Genomic DNA, 24194 nt, shown 5'->3' with positions numbered 1-24194 from the left:
CTTGTTGCCTCCTCAAAAAATTCAATCAAGTTAGTCAGGTACGACCTTCCCGTAACAAATCCATGATGACTGTCCTTGATTAATCCATGCCTTTCTAAGTGACGATTTATCCTGTCCCTCAGAATTGATTCCAATAACTTGCCCACCACTGAGGTTAGACTGAATGGCCTGTAATTACTCAGTCTATCTCTCTCTCCCTTTTGAAACAACGGTACAACGTTAGCAGTCCTCCAATCCTCCGGCAACATGCCTGTATTCCAGGGAGGATTGGAAAATGATGGTCAGAGCCTTCGATATTTCCTCCCTTACTTCTTTAAACAGCCTGGGATACATTTCATCCGGCACTGGTGATTTATCTACTTTCAAAGATGCTAATCCCCTTAATACTTCCTCTCTCACTTTGCTTATTCCATCCAATATTTCACAGTCCTCCTCTTTAGCTACATCGTCTGCATCATCCCTCTCTCTTGTGAAGACAGATGCAAAGTATTCATTGAGAACCATACCAATGTCTTCCGCCTCCATACATAGGTTACCTTTTTGGTCTCTAATATGCCCTACTCTTTCCTTAATCATCCTCTTGCTTTTAATGCATTTATAAAACATATTTGGGTTCTCCTTGATTTTACTTGCCAATATTTTTTCATGCCCTCTCTTTGCTTTCCTAATTTCCTTTTTTTTTCCCACCCCTGCACTTCCGATACTCCTCTCTGCTTTCTGCAGTATTGAGCTCTCTGTGCTTTCCTTTTTTGGTTTATCTTATTCTGTATGCTCCTTGACATCCAGGGGGCTCTAGATTTGACAGTCCCACTCTTTTTCTTTGTGGGAATGTGTTTACTCTGAACCCCTTGAATCTCCCCTTTGAATGCCTCCCACTGCTCTGACATTGATTTACCTTCAAGTAGCTGTTTCCAGTTCATTTTTGCTAAATCACGTCAGTTTAGTAAAATATGGGGCTAAAGTGGGTAAATGGAGTTAGGTCACAGATCAGCCATGATCTCATTGAATGGCAGAACAGGCCTGAGGGGCTAAATGGACTACTTTTGTTCCTATGTTCTTACTGGACACAATTTCCAAATACTTGCATGAAACTGTTCACCTAATGATCTAAATGCCAACTGATCATGAAGGACCAAAATAGCTACAACATGAACCCAAACAGAACTAGATTTTAAACTGATGTCAAACAGATGTGAAGAGGAGCAGAATGAGATCGGGCTAACGGACTTACTTGAATACTACTGTATAATTTTTCCCCCATTTTGTGTTTATAAGCACTTTAGTGGATGCTATCTGAACTAATCAAGGTATTGCCCACTAGAGACAGGACATCCTGATCCAACAGTCATCATCTTCAAAAAGCAAAGAATTAACAAGACTATTTCAACGTTCTGATGCAATATTTGACTCACCCCACCTGTTAAGAGACCCCTCCCATGAGGCAGTGAGATTCTGTCTCTGCATATGGTCAAAATGTCCAGTTCCATTGCTTGGAGGGCCAAGAAGGTGTGTACCAGTGTAACTTTTGTCCTATCATACAGAAACCTTCACCACATCCATACAAAGGAGACAATGTCCATCTTTCTGGCTGAAACAACCTCGATCCTCAGGCAGAAACACAAGATCTAAAGGTGATCCAGGGAGGCAAACAGGGCTCTCTCTGAGCACCCCAACTCCTGAAAAAGCCTCACTGAATGCATCTTCCACTAATGAAGATGAACAGTGAGTACCTGTAGTACATTGTGTACCCCAGTTAAATGGTGATAAGTCTTAGGACTCAGGCACTTTTGTATCTTGAAAAGAAGTCACTACCTCCTTTGTTGACCTAGCAGGCCAATGTAGTATTGATCGACCCCACATGTACCAGCTTGCTCCGTACAATGGTTTGGAAGTATTCCAGAGCTAGGCTTAGTATACTTCATTCCAACTGACTAATGTGCAGGTGGACTGCTACATACCACAACAGTACAGGTTTGGGAGGGGGAAGTTCCAACTGTGATCACCAATCTGCCCACGGTGTTTCTAAGTGCTCCAGTTAAATGTAGACTGAAATGTTTCGTAAAAAAAATTGTTCCAAGTGGGAGCTTGCATATCCAATTGGAACCAAAGAGGTGTCCAGGAAGTAGCTGTAGAACAGTTAGCATGACCCATAAGCTGTTCCTTGGGCTTCAATTCTGCAAACTTGTAATTGTTTTGGGTGCATTCAAACATTCATCTAGCTATCCACTACATAATCATTGGTTTGATGTGGCTCCTTGCACCATGGAAAATAAGTCAAGACTGCATAGATTGCTCTGTGCAAGATATAGAACTTGGAAGGGTCTGGAGGCAACTACATAGTAGGAACAACATTCTAGTTCTAATTTGTATGAAGCAGCCCAAATTCAGAGGGATCCCTGAGGGTGGCTATTGCTCAAAAACGAGATTCTCTATGCCATCATACTCTGGAATTCTCAAGGCTGGTACTACGAAAAACTAATAGCTAATCAAAGTGATCCTGCTGTTCTTGGTGACCATCATTGCATGCCTATTGGCTCTTTATAAGGCTACAGCAATTGCTCTATCGTGTCTTCCAAAAGTACCTTTATCACTGTCGAGTAGCTGTAATAGATGCTCTACAGCTCCCATAGGGCTGATGTTAAAAACAACCAATGCCAGCCCGCAAAGCAAAACATCTAAAACCACGATTCTCACTTACGAGTCCAGGGCATTGTTCTGTGTAATATGATAGTCTGTATTTGGTTTTTGATCAGGGACAGAAACTGACTTCAGAAAATGCCCCCAGCTATTATAGTGACCGCTCGAGCTGTCTGGCGCTTTGATAAGAAAATCTTGCCCAGCGGGCTTGGTGGTTTCCATGCTAACCTGACTGCATTTTCTGGTAAATCTATTAGCCAAGCACATCTATACAATGGAGTCTCAGTTGGGAGGCCACATTTGCTCATGCCTGAAGAATGGTTACTTGAGTGAGGTATCAGATATCATCTTGTGCTCATGGAACTTTACCCCAGCAAGTTATCATCTTCAGAAGAGATGGAACAGATTTAGAAACAGACCAATGAATGCACTCTAACATTTATATTCTTCTTGCATGGGGATCACACTAGCAACAGTTCTCTTAGCATGCCCTCCTCCCATGTTCGGGTTTTTGTGACAATTCCAAACATGCATAATATTACGTTTCTATTGTGCTTTAAAAAAAATTCTCCGTCAGCCACTGGTTCCACAAATCCTGGTTACATAGAATTCTACAGCACAGAAACATGCCCTTCACCCCAACAGGTCTATGCCAGTGTGTGTGCTCCACACAAGCCTCCTCCCACTTTACTTCATCTCGCCCTATCAACGTATTGTAAGTTAGGAATTTAATTTTCCCACTGCAGGAAGCTACATCTTTCGCATCACAGATATAATGTAATGAAGATGTGACTGCCTTACCAGTCGCTTGCTGTAAAGTAGTGCTGTACTGCTTCCACTGGAAATGGCCCACTTTGCAAAGTTCATCACGTGCTCCACCTGCTTGGCAAGGCTGGTAACATCCTGCTGCTGCTGCAGTAATTTTATCTGCCTCTCCTTTGTTACATTCTGTAGAAAAAAGAGCAGTGAAGGCCAGTCAAAAAGTGAAGTATTGGTCAGACCTGTTGTCATTAACACTGGGATAAAGATCGCTATGCAAAGATTTACGATATCATACCTCCAGCTGCTGCAATAGATTCTTGCCCTTCTTGTTGATCTCATTAATGAGAGTGAAGATGGCAACTTTAATGTCATGTTCAACTTTCTTGTTCGTATCAGAGACTTCGTTTAACCTAAGAATATGGAAAAAAAGGAAACAAATGCATGCAATCTAATAATAATTGTTTTCTAAAGATCGATTCACACAAAGAATCTTAAATGTTCCTCTTCCGAACACTAGTATCTCAAGAGCTTTTTGGGGGAAAGAGAATCGTGTGGGATGTAAAATGGGCTGCCCATTCACTATTATCTGTTTTACACCACCACCAGACACATTTCACCCCCATCCCCCAGGTCTCCTAGGCATCACAGAGCTTCTGGTACCGCCCAGGTAGAAAGCACATCTCTCCTTAGCGTCACTGAAAGGGTCAGTCGACAGAACCTTAATCATCTACTTACCTGCTACTCTCACATGCCTACCCTCCTCCTGCTCTGAGGTCAGACTGCAGCACACATTGGCAGGCACCTGTTATTAATGAATAAATAGGGCTCCAGCTGGATGTGGGGCACGATCCTGATCGCTAGGGGGGATTTTAAGCCTGTGCTGAGAACACATGCTCAGAGTTAAGGGTTGGGGGAGGCAAGAGCAGTGTGAGGAAGAACAGCTGCAGCAGCCATGAGCTTGCAGTGCCTGTGCATGGGGTGATATATTTGAAGGGGCCCATGAGTCAATTGCTGGGTTTGTTTGGCATCGGTGAACAGGTTAGCGATGTGCAGGTGTTGCTTGATGCCACTATTGCTGATTCCTACCATCACTTTACTGATGATTTGGAGGATGCTGACAGGGCAGGCAGTACATGGCCAGGTTAGAATCGGGACCTTGGGAGGAAAATGAGCAGGACCACACACTCAGCTCCTCTGGCTGAAGACGCTTTCGTACACTTTAACCGTAGTCTTTAGTACACCAATGCAGAACTCCACCCTGTTTCAAGATGTGAATAGTTCATGTCAGTTGCCAGGTTGTCCACCACCTTTCTTGAAAAGGATGAGGCGGGACCACAGAGCTTTTCTATGATCCACTGGTTATGGGACAGCTTAGCTCTGTTTAGAGCCTGCTGACTTTTGGTGTTACATGTGCAGGCAGCCCTTTATGGTAGCTTCACTAAGATCATAGCCCAAAGGTACACCTGCTGCTGCTCCCAAGATGCTCTTCTACACTGCACCAGGCTTAGTCCCCTGGTTATCCAAAAGTACGAGCCAGGAGGGAGTGTTAACACTGCATTGTCTAAACTGTAGGGACTGTTAATACTGTGCTGTCTGAAATTGGGAGTGTTATTGCTATGCATATCTGAACTCTGAGGTGTTATGCCTGCAGTGCCACTATACACTTGCAACTATCTCTGAAGGCTGCACTGCCTGTTTCCAGCCTTGATGTGGAGATGCCAGTGATGGACTGGGGTTGACAATTGTAAACAATTTTACAACACCAAGTTATAGTCCAGCAATTTTATTTTAAATTCACAAGCTTTCGGAGGCTACCTCCTTCCTCAGGTGAACGATGTGGAAATGAAATCCTCGAAATGAAATCGCATTTATAATTCACAGAACAATGCTTGGTGATTACAGACAGTTTTTTCAACTGCCCGTTGCCAAGGCAATCAGTGTGCAGACAGACAGGTGTTACCTGTCAGGTCTCAGAATATACAAATCACCAAAAAAAACAACAACAAAAAAGAGATAGAGAGGTAGAAACATAGAAAAGACAGCAACTGAACCGTTATATTAAAAACAGATAACATTTGTTCGCTGGTGGGGTAACGTGTAGCGTGACATGAACCCAAGATCCCGGCTGAGGCCGTCCTCATGGGTGCGGAACTTGGCTATCAATTTCTGCTCGACGATTTTGCGTTGTCGTGTGTCTCGAAGGCCGCCTTGGAGTACGCTTACCCGAAGGTCGGTGGATGAATGTCCATGACTGCTGAAGTGTTCCCCGACTGGGAGGGAACCCTCCTGTTTGGCAATTGTTGCGCGGTGTCCGTTCATCCGTTGTCGCAGTGACTGCATGGTCTCGCCAATGTACCATGCTCTGGGGCATCCTTTCCTGCAACGTATGAGGTAGACAACGTTGGTCGAGTCACAGGAGTATGAACCATGCACCTGGTGGGTGGTGTCCTCTCGTGTGATGGTGGTATCTGTGTCGATGATCTGGCATGTCTTGCAGAGGTTACCGTGGCAGGGTTGTGTGGTGTCGTGGACGCTGTTCTCTTGAAAGCTAGGTAATTTGCTGCGAACGATGGTCTGTTTGAGGTTGGGTGGCTGTTTAAAGGCGAGTAGTGGAGGTGTGGGGATGGCCATAGCGAGGTGTTCGTCGTCATTGATGACATGTTGAAGGCTGCGGAGAACATGGCGTAGTTTCTCCGCTCCGGGGAAGTACTGGACGACAAAGGGTACTCTGTTGGTTGCGTCCCGTGTTAGTCTCCTGAGGAGGTCTATGCGATTTTTTGCTGTGGCCAGTCGGAACTGTCGATCGATGAGTCGAGCGTCATATCCCGTTCTTATTAGGGCGTCTTTCAGCGTCTGTAGGTGTCCATCGCGTTCCTCCTCGTCTGAGCAGACCCTGTGTATTCGCAGGGCCTGTCCATAGGGGATGGCCTCTTTGACGTGGTTAGGGTGGAAGCTGGAAAAGTGGAGCATCGTGAGGTTGTCCGTGGGCTTGCGGTAGAGTGAGGTGCTGAGGTGCGTGTGTCCAAGAAAGAAACTGATTCTGAGGAGTAGTCCATGGTGAGCTTGATGGTGGGATGGAACTTGTTGATGTTATCGTGTAGTCTCTTTAGTGATTCCTTGCCGTGGGTCCATAGAAAGAAAATGTCGTCGATGTATCTGGTATATAGTGTTGGTTGGAGGTCTTGTGCAGTGAAGAAGTCCTGCTCGAACTTGTGCATGAAAATGTTGGCGTATTGGGGTGCGAATTTGGTCCCCATGGCTGTTCCGTGTGTTTGGGTAAAGAACTGGTTATCGAAGGTGAAGACATTGTGATCCAGGATGAAGCGGATGAGTTGTAGGATGGCGTCCGGAGATTGGCTGTTGTTGGTGTTGAGTATTGATGCTGTCGCAGCGATGCCGTCATCGTGGGGGATACTGGTGTATAGTGCCGAGACGTCCATCGTGGTGAGAAGTGTTCCTGGTTCAACTGGTCCGTGGATTTCATTTCCACATCGTTCACCTGAGGAAGGAGGTAGCCTCCGAAAGCTTGTGAATTTAAAATAAAATTGCTGGACTATAACTTGGTGTTGTAAAATTGTTTCCAATTGTTTCCAGCCTGACTGCGAGTGATTGGATCAAATTACACATTCCAGGTGAAGTGCTGGGTGACTGTTGTTCAATTACACCTCCCACTTCCCTGTACACTAAAGGACACGACGTTGCCCATCCATGTGGGACTGGAGCCAGACTGGTTAGGAGTGGCAGGTTTCATTCCCTGAAGGATACTAGTGTTTAAGTCAGGTTTTAAAGACATTCCAGCAGCTTTCCTGGTTACTATTTTTGATGACAACTCACAAATTACCAGATTTATTGAATTCAATTCCACAACTTGCTATGGTGGGATATGAACTCTCAACGTCTGGGTTGCATCAAATACCATGACCACTAGGCTAACTGGAAAACTATAATCCCTCAGCTCTGGTAAAATCCCAGTGAATCTGACAGCACCTTTTCCATTGTTCTTATATCCGTAAAAGATTCACATTAACAAAGGAGAGCAAAACTCAAACAAGGGAGTAATGCACTGGATAAATATCCATGAATCATCTTTTATAACGTCACAATGCACAGCATTGTACGTTACAACATACATTTCCAGTTTCACATTCAAATGAGATCTATCTCGACCCAAAATGATGAGTTAGAATCTTATCATTCAATCTTATTGCTCCTTGCAGAGTATAGGTCTTCTATTGTTTTTCACCACTAAGCTCCGTTTTGGGCAACCACTTCCAAATGATCTCATGCGTAGGCCGTTCTTTTTACTTCGGCATCCACAGTGCTGCACCAACTGTTTTTTGGTCTGCCGTGTCTTTTTCTTTGGAGATCTCAGTGACTTAAGTTTGGGATTTTCTAGGGATACATTCAATCCAACACCACTTTCTCTGTCTTATTTGCAATTCTGTACTCTCTTGTTCAATGTTTACCCACAGTTCCACATTCTTGATGCTGTCTGGCTAGCGAATACCCAAGAATTTGCATTGATATTTATTGACAAACGTCTAACTTGTTTGTTCGTTTCCCTCTATGTTTCCGCTCCATTCAAAAGCAGTGATTTGTCACTGGTTTTATAAAAATGAAGTCTGGCCTTGAGATATAATGGTCTGCATTTTAACTTGGTTAATACTGTGTTTTCTTGTTGCACAACTTAAAATAGTTTAGTAAAAGTAGGCACTACCCAAACACATTAAAGAATCTTTTTTTTTTATTATTCGTTCATGGGATGTGGGCGTCACTGGCAAGGCCAGCATTTATTGCCCATCCCTAATTGCCCTAGAGAAGGTGGTGGTGAGCTGCCTTCTTGAACCGCTGCAGTCCGTGTGGTGAAGGATCTCCCACAGTGCTGTTAGGAAGGGAGTTCCAGGATTTTGACCCAGCAACGATGAAGGAACTGCGATATATTTCCAAGTCAGGATGTTGTGTGACTTGGTGGGGGGGGGGGGGGGGGGGGGGGGGGGAAGAACGTCCAGGTGGTGTTGTTTCCATGTGACTGCTGCCCTTGTCCTTCTAGGTGGTAGAGGTCACGGGTTTGGGAGGTGCTATCGAAGAAGCCTTGGCGAGTTGCTCAGTGCATCCTGTAGATGGTACACACTGCAGCCATGCTGCGCCGTTGAAGGGAATGAATGTTTAAAGTGGTGGATGGGGCGTCAATCAAGCAGGCTGCTTTGTCCTGGATGGTGTCGAGCTTCTTGAGTGTTGTTGGAGCTGCGCTCTCTCCACTTGCCTGGATGTATTCCATCACACTCCTGACTTGTGCCTTGTAGATGGTGGAAGGCCGGTAGCTTACTACATAAACTACTGAACCCCACCCACTGCATTCAAAAGTTCTTTAAGTTTGTTTTCACTAATGTGCAGACAGGCTCTTAGTTGTTTTCCCCTCAAAAAAAATCTTGGTTACCCCCAATGGTTCATTGGGTTTATCTAGAAAAAACTTCAGTTCAATACCTGGTCTGTGCTAAGTTAGCTAATCTCACCAAGGTGGCAGTAGGATTCTAAAACTGGCTTCAGCACACCTGAAAACTGGTGAGATTGTTATGCAGTGACCTCTGCTAGAACTGTAGTGTGAGTGAATGAGGAAGAAAAACATATCAGTTAAGAACAGGACTAAGCTTGCCTGTGATCACTCCTCCCATGACTGAACAGCCTGCAAACACTCACTGTCAAGAGTCACACATAAATGCAATGCAGCAAGGTACTGGAGGGTGACAGGTACTGATGTAACCATACTCCAGAAGTTGCTGCCTTCAGGAGAAAAAAAATGTAAAATCCTTGTAAAACTAACTGGGTCAGAATCCAATGGAGTATGGGCTGTATAATCCAAAACAAAACCCATTTTTAAATGTACACCTAGATTCAGGGCAAATATGAAACAAGCACAGCACTGGTTTCCTATTCTGTGATTTAGTCATTTGTAATAATTAAACACAGCTTTCATCACATTATAAGGCATTTGTTGGTCTCTATAACCTGTGTAGCTGCAAATATTAATTGATTTAAAAGATATGAAAGATTATTCTGCCATTGTTGAGTTCTAATGCTTTGAGGTGCACATTACAGGAATAAGCTGTAGCTTTGTGTAAGTCATCCAAAAGAAACTGTTAGCCACATGGCCACTGATGAAGCGATAGCAAAATAATGGATCTTGATATTGAGTGGGCAGCGCCCAAAGAGTAGCAGAGTAAAAATAGCATTCATATCTGGTTTTGTTTTAGAGAGCGGGGTAGAGAAGAACTTAAGAATGGTACACTTCATACTTATTGCTTCAACTATAGTAGCTGAGAAAGGGTACCAGAAGGTACATTTTTCGCAACAATGATTGTAAGCCTAGAAGCCTGATCATTATGCGAAGAACAAACTGTGTGCCAAGCATTTGTTCAAGTCAGGAGATACGGATAACACTGGTTTTGGGTGAGCGAGGCTAGTCCAGCAAACTTCAGCATTTGACTTGCAACTCAGTAGCAAAACCTTCTTGCATGAAGACCAATTTGTATTCAAGTGTGGATAGACAACAGCTATTGCGGATAGTACTGTATCCTAGCACTGACAATAGTCCTACATGCTCCATTTCAAATTGCTGAAACTTCTTTCTAAAAGTATGAAATTCCAGAAGGCTCAATTGAATTAAAAATGGCAACATTTCAATACAGAAGGTCTTGAAATCAGGGTGCTACCACAGCTACTGTGCTCTAATCTGCAAGTTGAACGTACCTGTTCTGCACTTGGCTAGCTGCGTACTGCACATAATTCTTCTTTTCTTGAAGCTTGGCCATTAAAGTCTCAATAATAATTTTTTGGTTTTGAAATGCTTCTTCTAAAAATTGGTATCTGTAAAGCAAAAAAAAGGATGAATTTAACCATCAAAATAAATCCTATGGGAAAGTGCAGTGAAGTTTATGTTCTCACAAAACCTGCCTTGAGAGAAAAGTAGACCAATAAAAATTTAAACCCCTTTGGTTATTATGCTCATACATAAGGTACAGTACAGTCTAGGATTAGTAACACTTCAAACATTTGGTTTCAATGTTTACAAGAGCTTCTTGTTACTGTGGGGAAAATATTAATTCTACCCTTGCAAGGAAGAACTTAAAGTTACTCTGATCTTGGCTATAGAAAGAACAAGTTTGCATTTGTATAGCACCTTTTATGACCTTGGGCTATACCAAAGTCCTTCACAGTCAACGAAGTACTTTTGAAGTGCAGTCACTGTTGTAATACAGGCAAATTTGGCCGCTAATTTGCACACAGCAAGGTCCCACAAACAACAAAATAAACGATCAGATAATCGGTTTTAGTGGAGTTGGGAGAGGGATAAATGTTGGCCAGGATACCAGGAGAACTCCTCTACTCGTCTTCAAATAGCATCACAGGATCGCTTATGTTCACCCAAGAGGGCAGACAGGGCTTTGGTTTAACATCTCATCTGAAAGATGGTACCTCCGACACCACAACACTCAAGTGCAATGCAGTGTAAAAATATATAGTTCAATACAAATTTAAAAACTACCTTTATCTACAACTAAATATCCACCCCAATAAACAAATGGTTGATGTTTGACCTCTAAGAGATCATCTGCTTATTAACACTACTTACAGCCAGTCCTAAAAAGCCATTGCAATGGATAAAGCTCTGTTTTGGGTGAAAGTTGTATATGGCCTGTCAACTGTATTCAAGTAAAGGACGCACTACTTAACTCACGTGAAAATCCTGGTAAGTAGACATTACAACAGTAAATCTGGAGTTACGCAGGATGCTTACATTTCGTTAAAATTTATACAATGCAGTTCTGTGCTACTTAGTATACAGACAAAAGCCCTCATTTTATTTGTGATAAACTTGTTTTATGTTGTGAGTGGCACTGACAAGGCAGTATTAATTGCCCATCCCTTGTTGCCCTTAGGGCATTAACAGCCAGCCACATAGTACAGGACTGGAGTTATATATAAGCCAAACCAGATAGGGGTGGCTGGTCTCTTCCGTGAAGGACATTAGTGAACCAGTTGGGGTTTTACAACAATCTGGGAGTTTTCATGGTCATCTTTTGGGTGCTCATGACCTCTGGGTTATTAGTTTAGCACCATTTATATTTTTATCAAGTGTGCTCTCCATCGTAATATATGAATTCTAAAAAAATGTTCAGTTACTCAATTTTAGGGCTGCACATTCATTGTGGGGAGGTACAGCTTTGATCCCAGTAGTTCTGTGGCAGATTGTGATGGCTTACAACACAAAGCCATAAAACCTTCTATCAAGAAGTCTCAGGGCATGGCAATAATTTGTGAAAGGACAAGTGTTATACTATAATTTGCTTTAGCAGTAATTTCAACAACATTTGGGCTCTAGCCAAACCGTCTTTTAACTGGGGTGCCCAACAAGGAAAGACTTGGGTTCAGTGACATCAGAGACAAGCTCTAAAGCATTCCTTTAAAAAAATCCTTTGATAGCTGTTGGCTTGGTGCCAGAAACCAGGCTGCATACTGATATGCATTTCCACTGGAAAAGAATAGACTTACTTGCATCTCAGACCTGAAGATTTGGGATATTTCCAGGCTCCACTAAAACTAGATTGAAGAAAGCAACACACAATACTTTACATGCTTGTTTAGAATGGGCTAATAGGTCTTTCCAACGCGACCAAAATAACCACTGCTGAAAGTTGCCTTTATCGTAGGTACAGCACAGGAGGCGGCCATTCGGCCCATCGTGCCTGTGCCGGCTCTTTGAAAGAGCTATCCAATTAGTCCAATTACCCTGCTCTTTCCCCCTAGCCCAGTAAATTTTTTCCCTTCAAGTATTTATCCAATTCCCTTTTGAAAGTTCCTATTGAATGTGCTTTCACCATAAGAACATAAGAGAACATAAGAAATAGGAGCAGGAGTAGGCCAATCGGCCCCTCGAGCCTGCTCCACCATTCAATAAGATCATGGTTGATCTGATCCTAACCTCAAATCTAAATTCATGTCCAATTTCCTGCCCGCTCCCCGTAACCCCTAATTCCCTTTACTTCTAGGAAACTGTCTATTTCTGTTTTAAATTTATTTAATGATGTAGCTTCCACAGCTTCCTGGGGCAGCAAATTCCACAGACCTACCACCCTCTGAGTGAAAAAGTTTCTCCTCATCTCAGTTTTGAAAGAGCAGCCCCTTATTCTAAGACTATGCCCCTTAGTTCTAGTTTCACCCATCCTTGGGAACATCCTTACCGCATCCACCCGATCAAGCCCCTTCACAATGTTATATGTTTCAATAAGATCGCCTCTCATTCTTCTGAACTCCAATGAGTAGAGTCCCAATCTACTCAACCTCTCCTCATATGTCCGCCCCCTCATCCCCGGGATTAACCGAGTGAACCTTCTTTGTACTGCCTCGAGAGCAAGTATGTCTTTTCTTAAGTATGGACACCAAAACTGTATGCAGTATTCCAGGTGCGGTCTCACCAATACCTTATATAACTGCAGCAATACCTCCCTGTTTTTATATTCTATCCCCCTAGCAATAAAAGCCAACATTCCGTTGGCCTTCTTGATCACCTGCTGCACCTGCATACTAACTTTTTGATTTTCTTGCACTAGGACCCCCAGATCCCTTTGTACTGCAGTACTTTCCAGTTTCTCGCCATTAAGATAATAACTTGCTCTCTGATTTTTCCTGCCAAAGTGCACAACCTCACATTTTCCAATATTGTATTGCATCTGCCAAATCTCCGCCCACTCACCCAGCCTGTCTATATCCCCTTGTAGGTTTTTTATGTCCTCCTCACTCTCTACTTTCCCTCCCATCTTTGTATCATCTGCAAACTTTGATATGTTACACTCGGTCCCCTCCTCCAAATCGTTAATATAGATTGTAAAGAGTTGGGGACCCAGCACCAACCCCTGCGGAACACCACTGGCTACTGGTTGCCAGTCCGAGAATGAACCATTTATCCCAACTCTCTGCTTCCTGTTAGATAACCAATCCTCCACCCATGCCAGAATATTACCGCCAATCCAGTGAATCTTTATCTTGAGCAATAATCTTTTATGTGGCACCTTGTCGAATGCCTTCTGGAAGTCTAAATACACTACGTCCACTGGTTCCCCTTTATCCACCCTGTACGTTATGTCCTCAAAGAACTCAAGCAAATTTGTCAGACATGACTTCCCCTTCGTAAAGCCATGCTGACTTTGTCCTATTAAATTATGTTTATCCAAATGTTCCGCTACTGTCTCCACCACAGATGTTAGGCTAACTGGCCTATAATTTCCAGCCTTCTGCCTACTACCCTTTTTAAATAAGGGTGTTACATTAGCAGTTTTCCAATCTGCCGGGACCTTTGCCGAGTCCAGAGAATTTTGGAAAATTATTACCAAAGCATCCACAATCCCTACTGCCACTTCCCTCAAGACCCTCGGATGTAAGCCATCAGGTGAGGGGATTTATCCGCCTTGAGTCCCATTAATTTACTGAGTACCAATTCCTTAGTGATTTTAATCGTATTTAGCTCCTCCCCCCCAGAGCCCCCTGTTTGTCCAGTGTTGGGATATTCTTAGTGTCCTCGACCGTAAAGACAAACAAAATATTTGTTCAGCATTTTTGCCATCTCCATGTTTCCCACCATTAATTTCCCCGTCTCATCCTCTAAGGGACCTACGTTTGCCTTAGCCACCCTTTTTCTTTTTATATAACTGTAGAAACTCTTGCTATCTGTTGTTATATTTTTTGCTAATTTATTTTCATAATCTATCTTCCCTTTCTTAATCAATCTTTTAGTTACTTTTTGCTGTCTTTTGAAGACTTCCCAATCTTCTATCCTCCCACTAAGTTTGGCTACCTTATATGTCCTTAATTTCTTTGCTTAGCCATGGATGGCTGTCATTTCTTTTACACCTTTTTTCCTCAATGGAATATATATTTTTTGAAAGTCGTAAAATAACTCCCTAAATGAACACCACTGCTCATGTACCGTCTTACCCTTTAATCTATTTTCCCAGTCCACTTTAATCAATTCCGCTCTCATACCATCATAGTCTCCTTTATTCAAGCTCAGTACGCTTCTCACCCTCTAATTGGATATGGAATGTAATCATGTTGTGGTCACTCATTCCAAGGGGATCCTTACCTAGGACATTAATTAATCCTGGCTCATTACACAGGACCAGGTCCAAGGTTGCTTGCCCCCTTGTAGGATCAGTGTTACAACACTGCCTTTACGACACCTGATGTCGTAACACACACCTGATCACTGGTCCACTGGACTGAGACCAGCGACAGCAGTGTGACTGACCTAATAGACCATAGTACTGCATAACTAAAATACACATACATGTCTTTTACATATATCTATGTGCACAACATTTTTTTAAATTATTCGTTCATGGGATGTGAGCGTCGCTGGCGAGGCCAGCATTTATTGCCCATCCCTAATTGCTCGAGAAGGTGGTGGTGGTGAGCTGCCTTCTTGAACCGCTGCAGTCCGTGTGGTGAAGGTTCTCCCACAGTGCTGTTAGGAAGGGAGTTCCGGGATTTTGACCCAGCGACGATGAAGGAACGGCGATATATTTCCAAGTTGGGATGATGTGTGACTTGGAGGGGAACGTCCAGGTGGTGTTGTTCACATGTGCCTGCTGCCCTTGTCCTTCTAGGTGTAGAGGTCACGGGTTTGGGAGGTGCTGTCGAAGAAGCCTTGGCGAGTTGCTGCAGTGCATCCTGTGGATGGTACACACTGCAGCCACAGTGCGCCGGTGGTGAAGGGAGTGAATGTTAAGGGTGGTGGATGGGGTGTCAATCTAGTGGGCTGCTTTGTCCTGGATGGTGTCGAGCTTCTTGAGTGTTGTTGGAGCTGCACTCATCCAAGCAAGTGGAGAGTATTCCATCACACTCTCGACTTGTGCCTTGTAGATGGTGGAAAGGCTTTGGGGAGTCAGGAGGTGAGTCACTCGCCGCAGAATACCCAGCCTCTGACCTGCTCTTGTACCCACAGTATTTATGTGGCTGGTCCAGTTAAGTTTCTGGTCAATGGTGACCCCCAGGATGTTGATGGTGGGGGATTCGGTGATGGTAATGCCGTTGAATGTCAAGGGGAGGTGGTTAGACTCTCTCTTGCCTGGCACTTGTCTCATACAAATGTTACTTGCCACTTATCAGCCCAAGCCTGGATGTTGTCCAGGTCTTGCTGCATGCGGGCACGGACTGCTTCATTATCTGAGGGGTTGCGAATGCAACTGAACACTGTGCAATCATCAGCGAACATCCCCATTTCTGACCTTATGATGGAGGGAAGGTCATTGATGAAGCAGCTGAAGATGGTTAGGCCTAGGACACTGCCCTGAGGAGCTCCTGCAGCAATGTCCTGGGGCTGAGATGATTGGCCTCCAAAAACCACTACCATCCTCCTTAGTGCTCAGTATGACTCCAGCTACTGGAGTGTTTTACCCCCGATTCCCCAAGACTTCAATTTTGCTAGGGCTCCTTGGTGCCACACTCGATCAAATGCTGCCTTGATGTCAAGGGCAGTCACTCTCACCTCACCTCTGGAATGGACCACGGCCGTAATGAGATCTGGAGCTGAGTGGTCCTGGCGGAACCCAAACTGAGCATCGGTGAGCAGGTTATTGGTAAGTGCCGCTTAATAGCACTGTCGACGACACCTTCCATCACTTCGCTGATGATCGAGAGCAGGCTGATGGGGCAGTAATTGGCCAGATTGGATTTGTCCTATTTTTTGTGGTCAGGATACACCTGGGCAATTTTCCACATTGTCGGGTAGATGCCAGTGTTGTAGCTGTACTGGAACACACTAATGAACTCGGGCAAAATAGTGACTTGTCACTAACTGGTTCTGCAACCTTAATATCAAGTTTTATGGATGCTCTGAATTATGCTAGAATATGGAAACAAAATTCTAAGCTTGATAAAATTTCTCCATTTAAATCATGCTAATGTATGAAAACTACAACAGACAAACTACCATGCTCTGATTCAAGTACAATAGGATTGTGATCCATTCAGTAGATCAGAAATTCAGCAGCAAGGTAAAGGAGAAAGATGCAAGACAATTCCCCATTCACTGGAGTCTTGATGCCACGAAAGGCTACCCAGTTTTTGCACTCACGAGTGCTAGGCGGGGGGGGGGGGGTCGAGCGGGAGGGGGGGGTCGAGCGGGAGGGGGGGGTCGAGCGGGGGGGGGGGGTCGAGCGGGGGGGGGGGGTCGAGCGGGAGGGGGGGGTCGAGCGGGAGGGGGGGGTCGAGCGGGAGGGGGGGGTCGAGCGGGAGGGGGGGGTCGAGCGGGAGGGGGGGGTCGAGCGGGAGGGGGGGGTCGAGCGGGAGGGGGGGGTCGAGCGGGAGGGGGGGGTCGAGCGGGAGGGGGGGGTCGAGCGGGAGGGGGGGGTCGAGCGGGAGGGGGGGGTCGAGCGGGAGGGGGGGGTCGAGCGGGAGGGGGGGGTCGAGCGGGAGGGGGGGGTCGAGCGGGAGGGGGGGGTCGAGCGGGAGGGGGGGGTCGAGCGGGAGGGGGGGGTCGAGCGGGAGGGGGGGGTCGAGCGGGAGGGGGGGGTCGAGCGGGAGGGGGGGGTCGAGCGGGAGGGGGGGGTCGAGCGGGAGGGGGGGGTCGAGCGGGAGGGGGGGGTCGAGCGGGAGGGGGGGGTCGAGCGGGAGGGGGGGGTCGAGCGGGAGGGGGGGGTCGAGCGGGAGGGGGGGGTCGAGCGGGAGGGGGGGGTCGAGCGGGAGGGGGGGGTCGAGCGGGAGGGGGGGGTCGAGCGGGAGGGGGGGGTCGAGCGGGAGGGGGGGGTCGAGCGGGAGGGGGGGGTCGAGCGGGAGGGGGGGGTCGAGCGGGAGGGGGGGGTCGAGCGGGAGGGGGGGGTCGAGCGGGAGGGGGGGGTCGAGCGGGAGGGGGGGGTCGAGCGGGAGGGGGGGGTCGAGCGGGAGGGGGGGGTCGAGCGGGAGGGGGGGGTCGAGCGGGAGGGGGGGGTCGAGCGGGAGGGGGGGGTCGAGCGGGAGGGGGGGGTCGAGCGGGAGGGGGGGGTCGAGCGGGAGGGGGGGTCGAGCGGGAGGGGGGGTCGAGCGGGAGGGGGGGTCGAGCGGGAGGGGGGTCGAGCGGGAGGGGGGTCGAGCGGGAGGGGGGTCGAGCGGGAGGGGGGTCGAGCGGGAGGGGGGTCGAGCGGGAGGGGGGTCGAGCGGGAGGGGGGTCGAGCGGGAGGGGGGTCGAGCGGGAGGGGGGTCGAGCGGGAGGGGGGTCGAGCGGGAGGGGGGTCGAGCGGGAGGGGGGTCGAGCGGGAGGGGGGTCGAGCGGGAGGGGGGTCGAGCGGGAGGGGGGGTCGAGCGGGAGGGGGGGTCGAGCGGGAGGGGGGTCGAGCGGGAGGGGGGTCGAGCGGGAGGGGGGTCGAGCGGGAGGGGGGTCGAGCGGGAGGGGGGTCGAGCGGGAGGGGGGTCGAGCGGGAGGGGGGTCGAGCGGGAGGGGGGTCGAGCGGGAGGGGGGTCGAGCGGGAGGGGGGTCGAGCGGGAGGGGGGTCGAGCGGGAGGGGGGTCGAGCGGGAGGGGGGTCGAGCGGGAGGGGGGTCGAGCGGGAGGGGGGTCAGAGCGGGAGGGGGGTCAGAGCGGGAGGGGGGTCAGAGCGGGAGGGGGGTCAGAGCGGGAGGGGGGTCAGAGCGGGAGGGGGGTCAGAGCGGGAGGGGGGTCAGAGCGGGAGGGGGGTCAGAGCGGGAGGGGGGTCAGAGCGGGAGGGGGGTCAGAGCGGGAGGGGGGAGAGCGGGAGGGGGGAGAGCGGGAGGGGGGAGAGCGGGAGGGGGGAGAGCGCGAGGGGGGAGAGCGGGAGGGGGGAGAGCGGGAGGGGGGAGAGCGGGAGGGGGGAGAGGGGTCGAGACAGAGAGCGGGAGGGGGGAGAGGGGTCGAGACAGAGAGCGGGAGGGGGGAGAGGGGTCGAGACAGAGAGCGGGAGGGGGGAGAGGGGTCGAGACAGAGAGCGGGAGGGGGGAGAGGGGTCGAGACAGAGAGCGGGAGGGGGGAGAGGGGTCGAGACAGAGAGCGGGAGGGGGGAGAGGGGTCGAGACAGAGAGCGGGAGGGGGGAGAGGGGTCGAGACAGAGAGCGGGAGGGGGGAGAGGGGTCGAGACAGAGAGCGGGAGGGGGGAGAGGGGTCGAGACAGAGAGCGGGAGGGGGGAGAGGGGTCGAGACAGAGAGCGGGAGGGGGGAGAGGGGTCGAGACAGAGAGCGGGAGGGGGGAGAGGGGTCGAGACAGAGAGCGGGAGGGGGGAGAGGGGTCGAGACAGAGAGCGGGAGGGGGGAGAGGGGTCGAGACAGAGAGCGGGAGGGGGGAGAGGGGTCGAGACAGAGAGCGGGAGGGGGGAGAGGGGTCGAGACAGAGAGCGGGAGGGGGGAGAGGGGTCGAGACAGAGAGCGGGAGGGGGGAGAGGGGTCGAGACAGAGAGCGAGAGCGGGGAGAGGGGTCGAGACAGAGAGCGGGAGGGGGGAGAGGGGTCGAGTCAGAGAGCGGGAGGGGGGAGAGGGGTCGAGACAGAGAGCGGGAGGGGGGAGAGGGGTCGAGACAGAGAGCGGGAGGGGGGAGAGGGGTCGAGACAGAGAGCGGGAGGGGGGAGAGGGGTCGAGACAGAGAGCGGGAGGGGGGAGAGGGGTCGAGACAGAGAGCGGGAGGGGGGAGAGGGGTCGAGACAGAGAGCGGGAGGGGGGAGAGGGGTCGAGACAGAGAGCGGGAGGGGGGAGAGGGGTCGAGACAGAGAGCGGGAGGGGGGAGAGGGGTCGAGACAGAGAGAGCGGGAGGAGGGGGGGTCGAGACAGAGCAGGAGGAGATAGAGAAAACTAATCTGTTGAGTGCATCCACATGCAGTCAGATTATTAAAGCACAAATAGTACTTAAAATCATATGGCTACCACAGCTGTCACTAATGTGAACATTTTTAATCCAAACACAGCTGATGTCAATCAAAGCCCTTGTGTTTCAGAGAAGTTTTCAAAATTCACTTTCCAAAATCAAGTTGGGAATAACCCACCTTTTCTGTCTCACAGGTGTCACTAATCAGAATGTTTGTTTTCTAACAGTCAACAAAACAGCTGGTGGTAATTAATGTCCTTGTGTTTACCAGAGAAACTTTCAAAATTCAATTCTGTTCTTCGAAAAATATTCAATAGGAAAGGGAGAAACTGGCTGCCCAGTTGTTGAATTATGCTGTCAGAGCTAAAAAAAAATCATAATTGATAAAATAGCAACCTTTAGCTGAACAAACCATTCTGCAGCTCATTTTCAAATAATTTGGATAACTTAAAAGAAATGCATAAATCCTTTTACACCATGAGGAAATTCACCCTTCCAGTTGAGTGTTGTCTGACAGAATCTTACTGCCACAGGATGGAAAAGCCTGTGCATTGCTCAGGCCACACTATCTCCGAGAGGCATGATCGAGAGCTCTCTTTGCGGAGCAGAGTCGAGGGGTCGATTGGCCTACTCCTGCTCCTATTTCTTATGATAGTCCTTGCACAAATATCAACTCAAAGTCCAGGCCTTTGAGAAAAGTGGAGGCCACACAAAAACACGAATGAAACTACTCAAAAGGACAACTTTGAGAACATGTAATCATATTACTGTGAAATGCTTTTAATATTTTTTTAAATATTAGAAACCTATTCACCAAGCTGAGGGAAAATGGTGGATGAAAAAAAATTCCAACTAGTATTCTGAGCAAATTTATTGGTTTACTTTCTTGACTCATCATTCAGGATTGTTTTGTTTTGATAAGTACTTCGTAGTTTCTCATTGGTAGTTTTCCAGGTGCTTTCCTCACTTTTGATTCATAGTCCCTACCTCCTCAGTTTGTTGCTCTTTTACTTTGAGCCAAAATGTGATGCCAGAATGCGAAACTGGAAATGCGTGCAGATAAATGAAAATATTACATGTGCAGTGACCAAAATGCTGGGACCATTCCAGCTTTAATAGTCATGATGTGGAGATGCCGGTGATGGACTGGGGTTGACAATTGTAAACAATTTTACAACACCAAGTTATAGTCCAGCAATTTTATTTTAAATTCACAAGCTTTCGGAGATTTTCTCCTTCCTCAGGCAAATGTTTCCTGAGGAAGGAGAAAATTTGCCTGAGGAAGGAGAAAATCTCCGAAAGCTTGTGAATTTAAAATAAAATTGCTGGACTATAACTTGGTGTTGTAAAATTGTTTACAGCTTTAATAGAGGAGCGGATGATTCCACCAGGCTGTAGAAGGTGGGCTCTCCACACTACTGCGTAGGCTCTAGATTTAAGGAAAACAACAGCCAATGAACAGATGGGAAGAGATTTTCCTGACCCTTTACATATCTGCACTGCTCTTGTGCACTTCCTAATGGTGATGTCAAAAGCAGCGCTGAGGCTCGATGAAATGATGAGTGACAATGGTATGGACCCACAGAGACTTTCAAAATCTAAACAATGTATTTAAAAAGCTTGCACAGAAATTTCTTCATTGGATATCTGAATGGGCTAAGTAGTTTACTCGTATTATATTACATGAGAAAACCCCACAAGAGCCCAATATGCCTTCTGTTGTGTAATACAGCACCCCATTGGTTCAAGAACTTTATCCATTGAGCAGCGGAATCAAAGAAAGCAGCTAGGTTCTGAGTTTAGTCCCTGGTCTCTGTTGAATTTGGCCAGACTAGTAGAAATGCAATAATTTTCCCAAATGCCCGTGGCGGCAGGGAAGAAAGAGAAAAGAGTAAGAGAAAAAAAATCAGCACGGTTCCCATTATTGATTGCTATCCAGCAAACCCTGCTGGAAGTGCCCAATTTTAGCTGTCGGTGAAGATAGACTGTGCTGCATCACATGGTCAAATAGCTTGCCAAAACTCACTGTAGAAGCTCACACATGAATAACGGCTACCTGGGTAAGTTAACGTAGGGCACTCGGTATCTGCAGAATGATAATCTGGTATGGAATTGACACCAAAGAGGGGAGGAGAACATAGAAAAGATTGGATTGCAATACAATTCCTGGGTTCATTGCTTTAGATTGCTCCCAAAGCAACAGATTTGTAACCACCCACCCTAGCATTATACAGCTCAAAACACACAATGCACACACAAGCCAAGTTTGGAAGCACAAAATCTACATTTGTACTATTGGTTGTTAAAACAGTCAATGCGGCTGTACGAAAATTTCATGCACCCACAATTACGTTTTACTTAAATCCAGTCATTTTTGTTTTACTGTCTGTTGAGACAACCTACTTTTGAGAGCTGAATCACTCTTAAATCTAACTTTGATATGTTTATGAATAGCATTTATACACACAATTTGTCTCTGCACTATAGGCCTCACTCAACACCATATCATAAATTTCTAACCTCTACTCAAGCATATGATTAAGGAAACCATGTAGAAATTATAAAAGGAGTAAATGCTCAAAAACTTGCAAATGCCCATAAATCCAGTGTAACCATGAACAAGATGAGCAAAAATCTGTCCCTGAAAACACCACTGCACAATAAATATTCGCAGCAACATTGTATTCAAGATGTCTACAACTATCTGTTTATATGTGTTATATCTTTGAATAGAAATCACGCTTTCTTGTAGTGGATTTCTATTGCAGTTATAGAATTGGTTCCAGCCAGACAACGCCTACAAGGCTCCAATTAAAATCTCCTGGCCACAAGAGCTTTGCACAAGCGTTTTTATGTACATGCAAGCTCCATGCCCAGCCTTTAATTTTTAAATATGCTGAGACCACCAGCTAGAAAATTCACATTCCCAAAATATTTAAGATCTAAATTACTTTAAAAAAATGACTGGGAAGTCCCAGGAAATCCCCTAAGCACTTTTTAAAAACCATGCTACCACCATACTGGAGTTATACTCCATGCAAAGTCAAACCCAAGCAATGCGAAACCCTCAACTCGGGTATTATACTGCCACTTGTGTAACTTCTAACCAAAAATGCAGTGATACTATAACAGAAATATAAACACACCCTTAAACTGGGGCAGGCAAGGGAATGTCCGCAAAATGAATACTGATATAATTTTGCAAATACATTTATTCTATATGGTTTTTGCGATGGGTCCTTTAGTTGTATAACAGCTATTTTCTCAAACTAAATGTGTTCCTTTTTCAGATAGTAGTCCTCTGAACCATTATGCCCTTACTCCCAAAGAGGACAACCTTCTCTTTTAACTACAGCAAAGCCTCAACTATCTGTACTCCCATTATCCACACATGTATGTGCAAGGAAAGAGCAAGCTTGCTTTTAAATAGTGTCTTTCACAACATTGGGACTTCCTAAAGTGTTTCACATTCAATGACATACTTTTGAAGTGCAGTTACTGTTGTAATGTAGGGAAACCAAGGTGACCAGCTGACTATGCTGTACCCCCTTTCTTTTCAACTCATCAGCTCACGATTAACTTAAGGTTTGAAAAGAAACTGAATGCAAGGGAAGCCACACAAGCTTGGTTTCTCCACTCGAGCAGCTGAGCAGTGCACTCCTTCCAGTTGTACCTAGATTATCTGCCAATTTTCAATCTAATGCTTGGGGAATCCCCTCCATTTGGGTGGGTAATTAAAGTTCCACTTCAATTACTAACAGCATTTCCTCCACTAATTACATGGACAACTTTACGTGGCCACCAGGTACAGCCACTTTAAGAGAGCTCATATCATTTTGTACACCATTAATATTTTCACCTAAATCAGGACTTTTGTGAACCAAGATCTCAAAAAATGGAAGGGCAGTTAATCATATGTGCCAAGTTTTCTGTCAGTAAGTATAGTCTGTTAGCTTGAGAAAGAGACGTCATCCATATACAGTTAGTGTTTGAATCAGTCTGACAGGTTCTTACCACAGAGCCCCTTCCTGATTTTGGATAATCATTTGTGCATTTATTAAACTTCTCGTGGAATTGTGAACATTTATTTCAAGCAGATGATAGTGGGGAATAGCCAAGGGAAATCCCTTCAGTATAGAATAAGGATTTCTTTGGCAGTCTCGGAAATCACTCACGCAAAGCTTTCCCACTCGCTCATGGGAGTTCCCTCTCCCATTTTGAGCATTACTCAAGAGATCCTGTCACCACTTCACATCAGCTTCTGGAATGAATGCTGACAGGGCTCTGTAGAACAGCCTTGCAAATTAAGATTAAGAATGGTGAGTTCCCCATGACTTAGTAAGTGTCTTAGCCAGACTGGTACTGAGTTAGCTGATCTTAACCTGGGGGCACTGCAATTGGCTTCATCGTCCCTGGGTTAGAGAGAGTAAAATAAAAGTAGCCTGTGCGTTTCTGCTCCTGACTGCTATCAAATGATCCCTACTACAAGATGTGCATTGTGGATATTAGTTGAGGCCAATATCAGGCTCGATTGTGGTGGCCTCCAAAGTCAATAGCCTGCTGACAGGCACTATCTAGATTCACATGAAAAGTAGACTCTTGAGTGAGGAACTGAAGGGGCTGCCTCTGAAGTATGTTCCCGCAACAGGCTACTGAGGAAAGAGGGGAGGGGAGAAATCGAGGCAAGTGTGAGAGAGAGAGAGAGAGAGAGAGAGAGAGAGAGAGAGAGAGAGAATTCTAAGAAGTCGTTCTAAACAAGTACTACAGGAAAGTACCTTTAAGCAATGATGCATAACCATGCAATTAATCCCCTCTGGAGATCATCTTCATATTTAATGACTATCTTTATATTAAAAAATATTTAGCCTATAACCTCAACTGCACAAGACAACGTCCCTAATGAAGGTGTGTTCCCATTAACTGGCATGTACACATCACACAAGCTTTCAGCCACAAG

The 24194-nt window shown here is 46.7% G+C and overlaps 1 protein-coding gene across 4 annotated transcripts in view; it reads right to left on the bottom strand.

The window, feature by feature from the left end:
* Positions 1 to 24194, bottom strand: part of trim33 (tripartite motif containing 33) — a 203989-nt gene that overhangs the window by 46713 nt on the left and 133082 nt on the right. For all 4 annotated transcript variants that reach the window (XM_068007293.1, XM_068007295.1, XM_068007294.1 and 1 more), the window contains exons 5-7: positions 10147 to 10263; positions 3695 to 3809; positions 3439 to 3585 (exon numbers count right to left, since the gene is read on the bottom strand). In XM_068007293.1, the coding sequence (XP_067863394.1) occupies positions 3439 to 3585; positions 3695 to 3809; positions 10147 to 10263 (379 nt within the window). The remainder of the gene's footprint in view (positions 1 to 3438; positions 3586 to 3694; positions 3810 to 10146; positions 10264 to 24194) is intronic.

This window comes from Heptranchias perlo, chromosome 27, assembly GCF_035084215.1.
Source record: "Heptranchias perlo isolate sHepPer1 chromosome 27, sHepPer1.hap1, whole genome shotgun sequence".
Classification (NCBI taxonomy): domain Eukaryota; kingdom Metazoa; phylum Chordata; class Chondrichthyes; order Hexanchiformes; family Hexanchidae; genus Heptranchias; species Heptranchias perlo.
The sequence above is the reverse complement of the archived record's forward strand: the minus strand, read 5'-3'. Positions and strand labels throughout refer to the sequence as shown.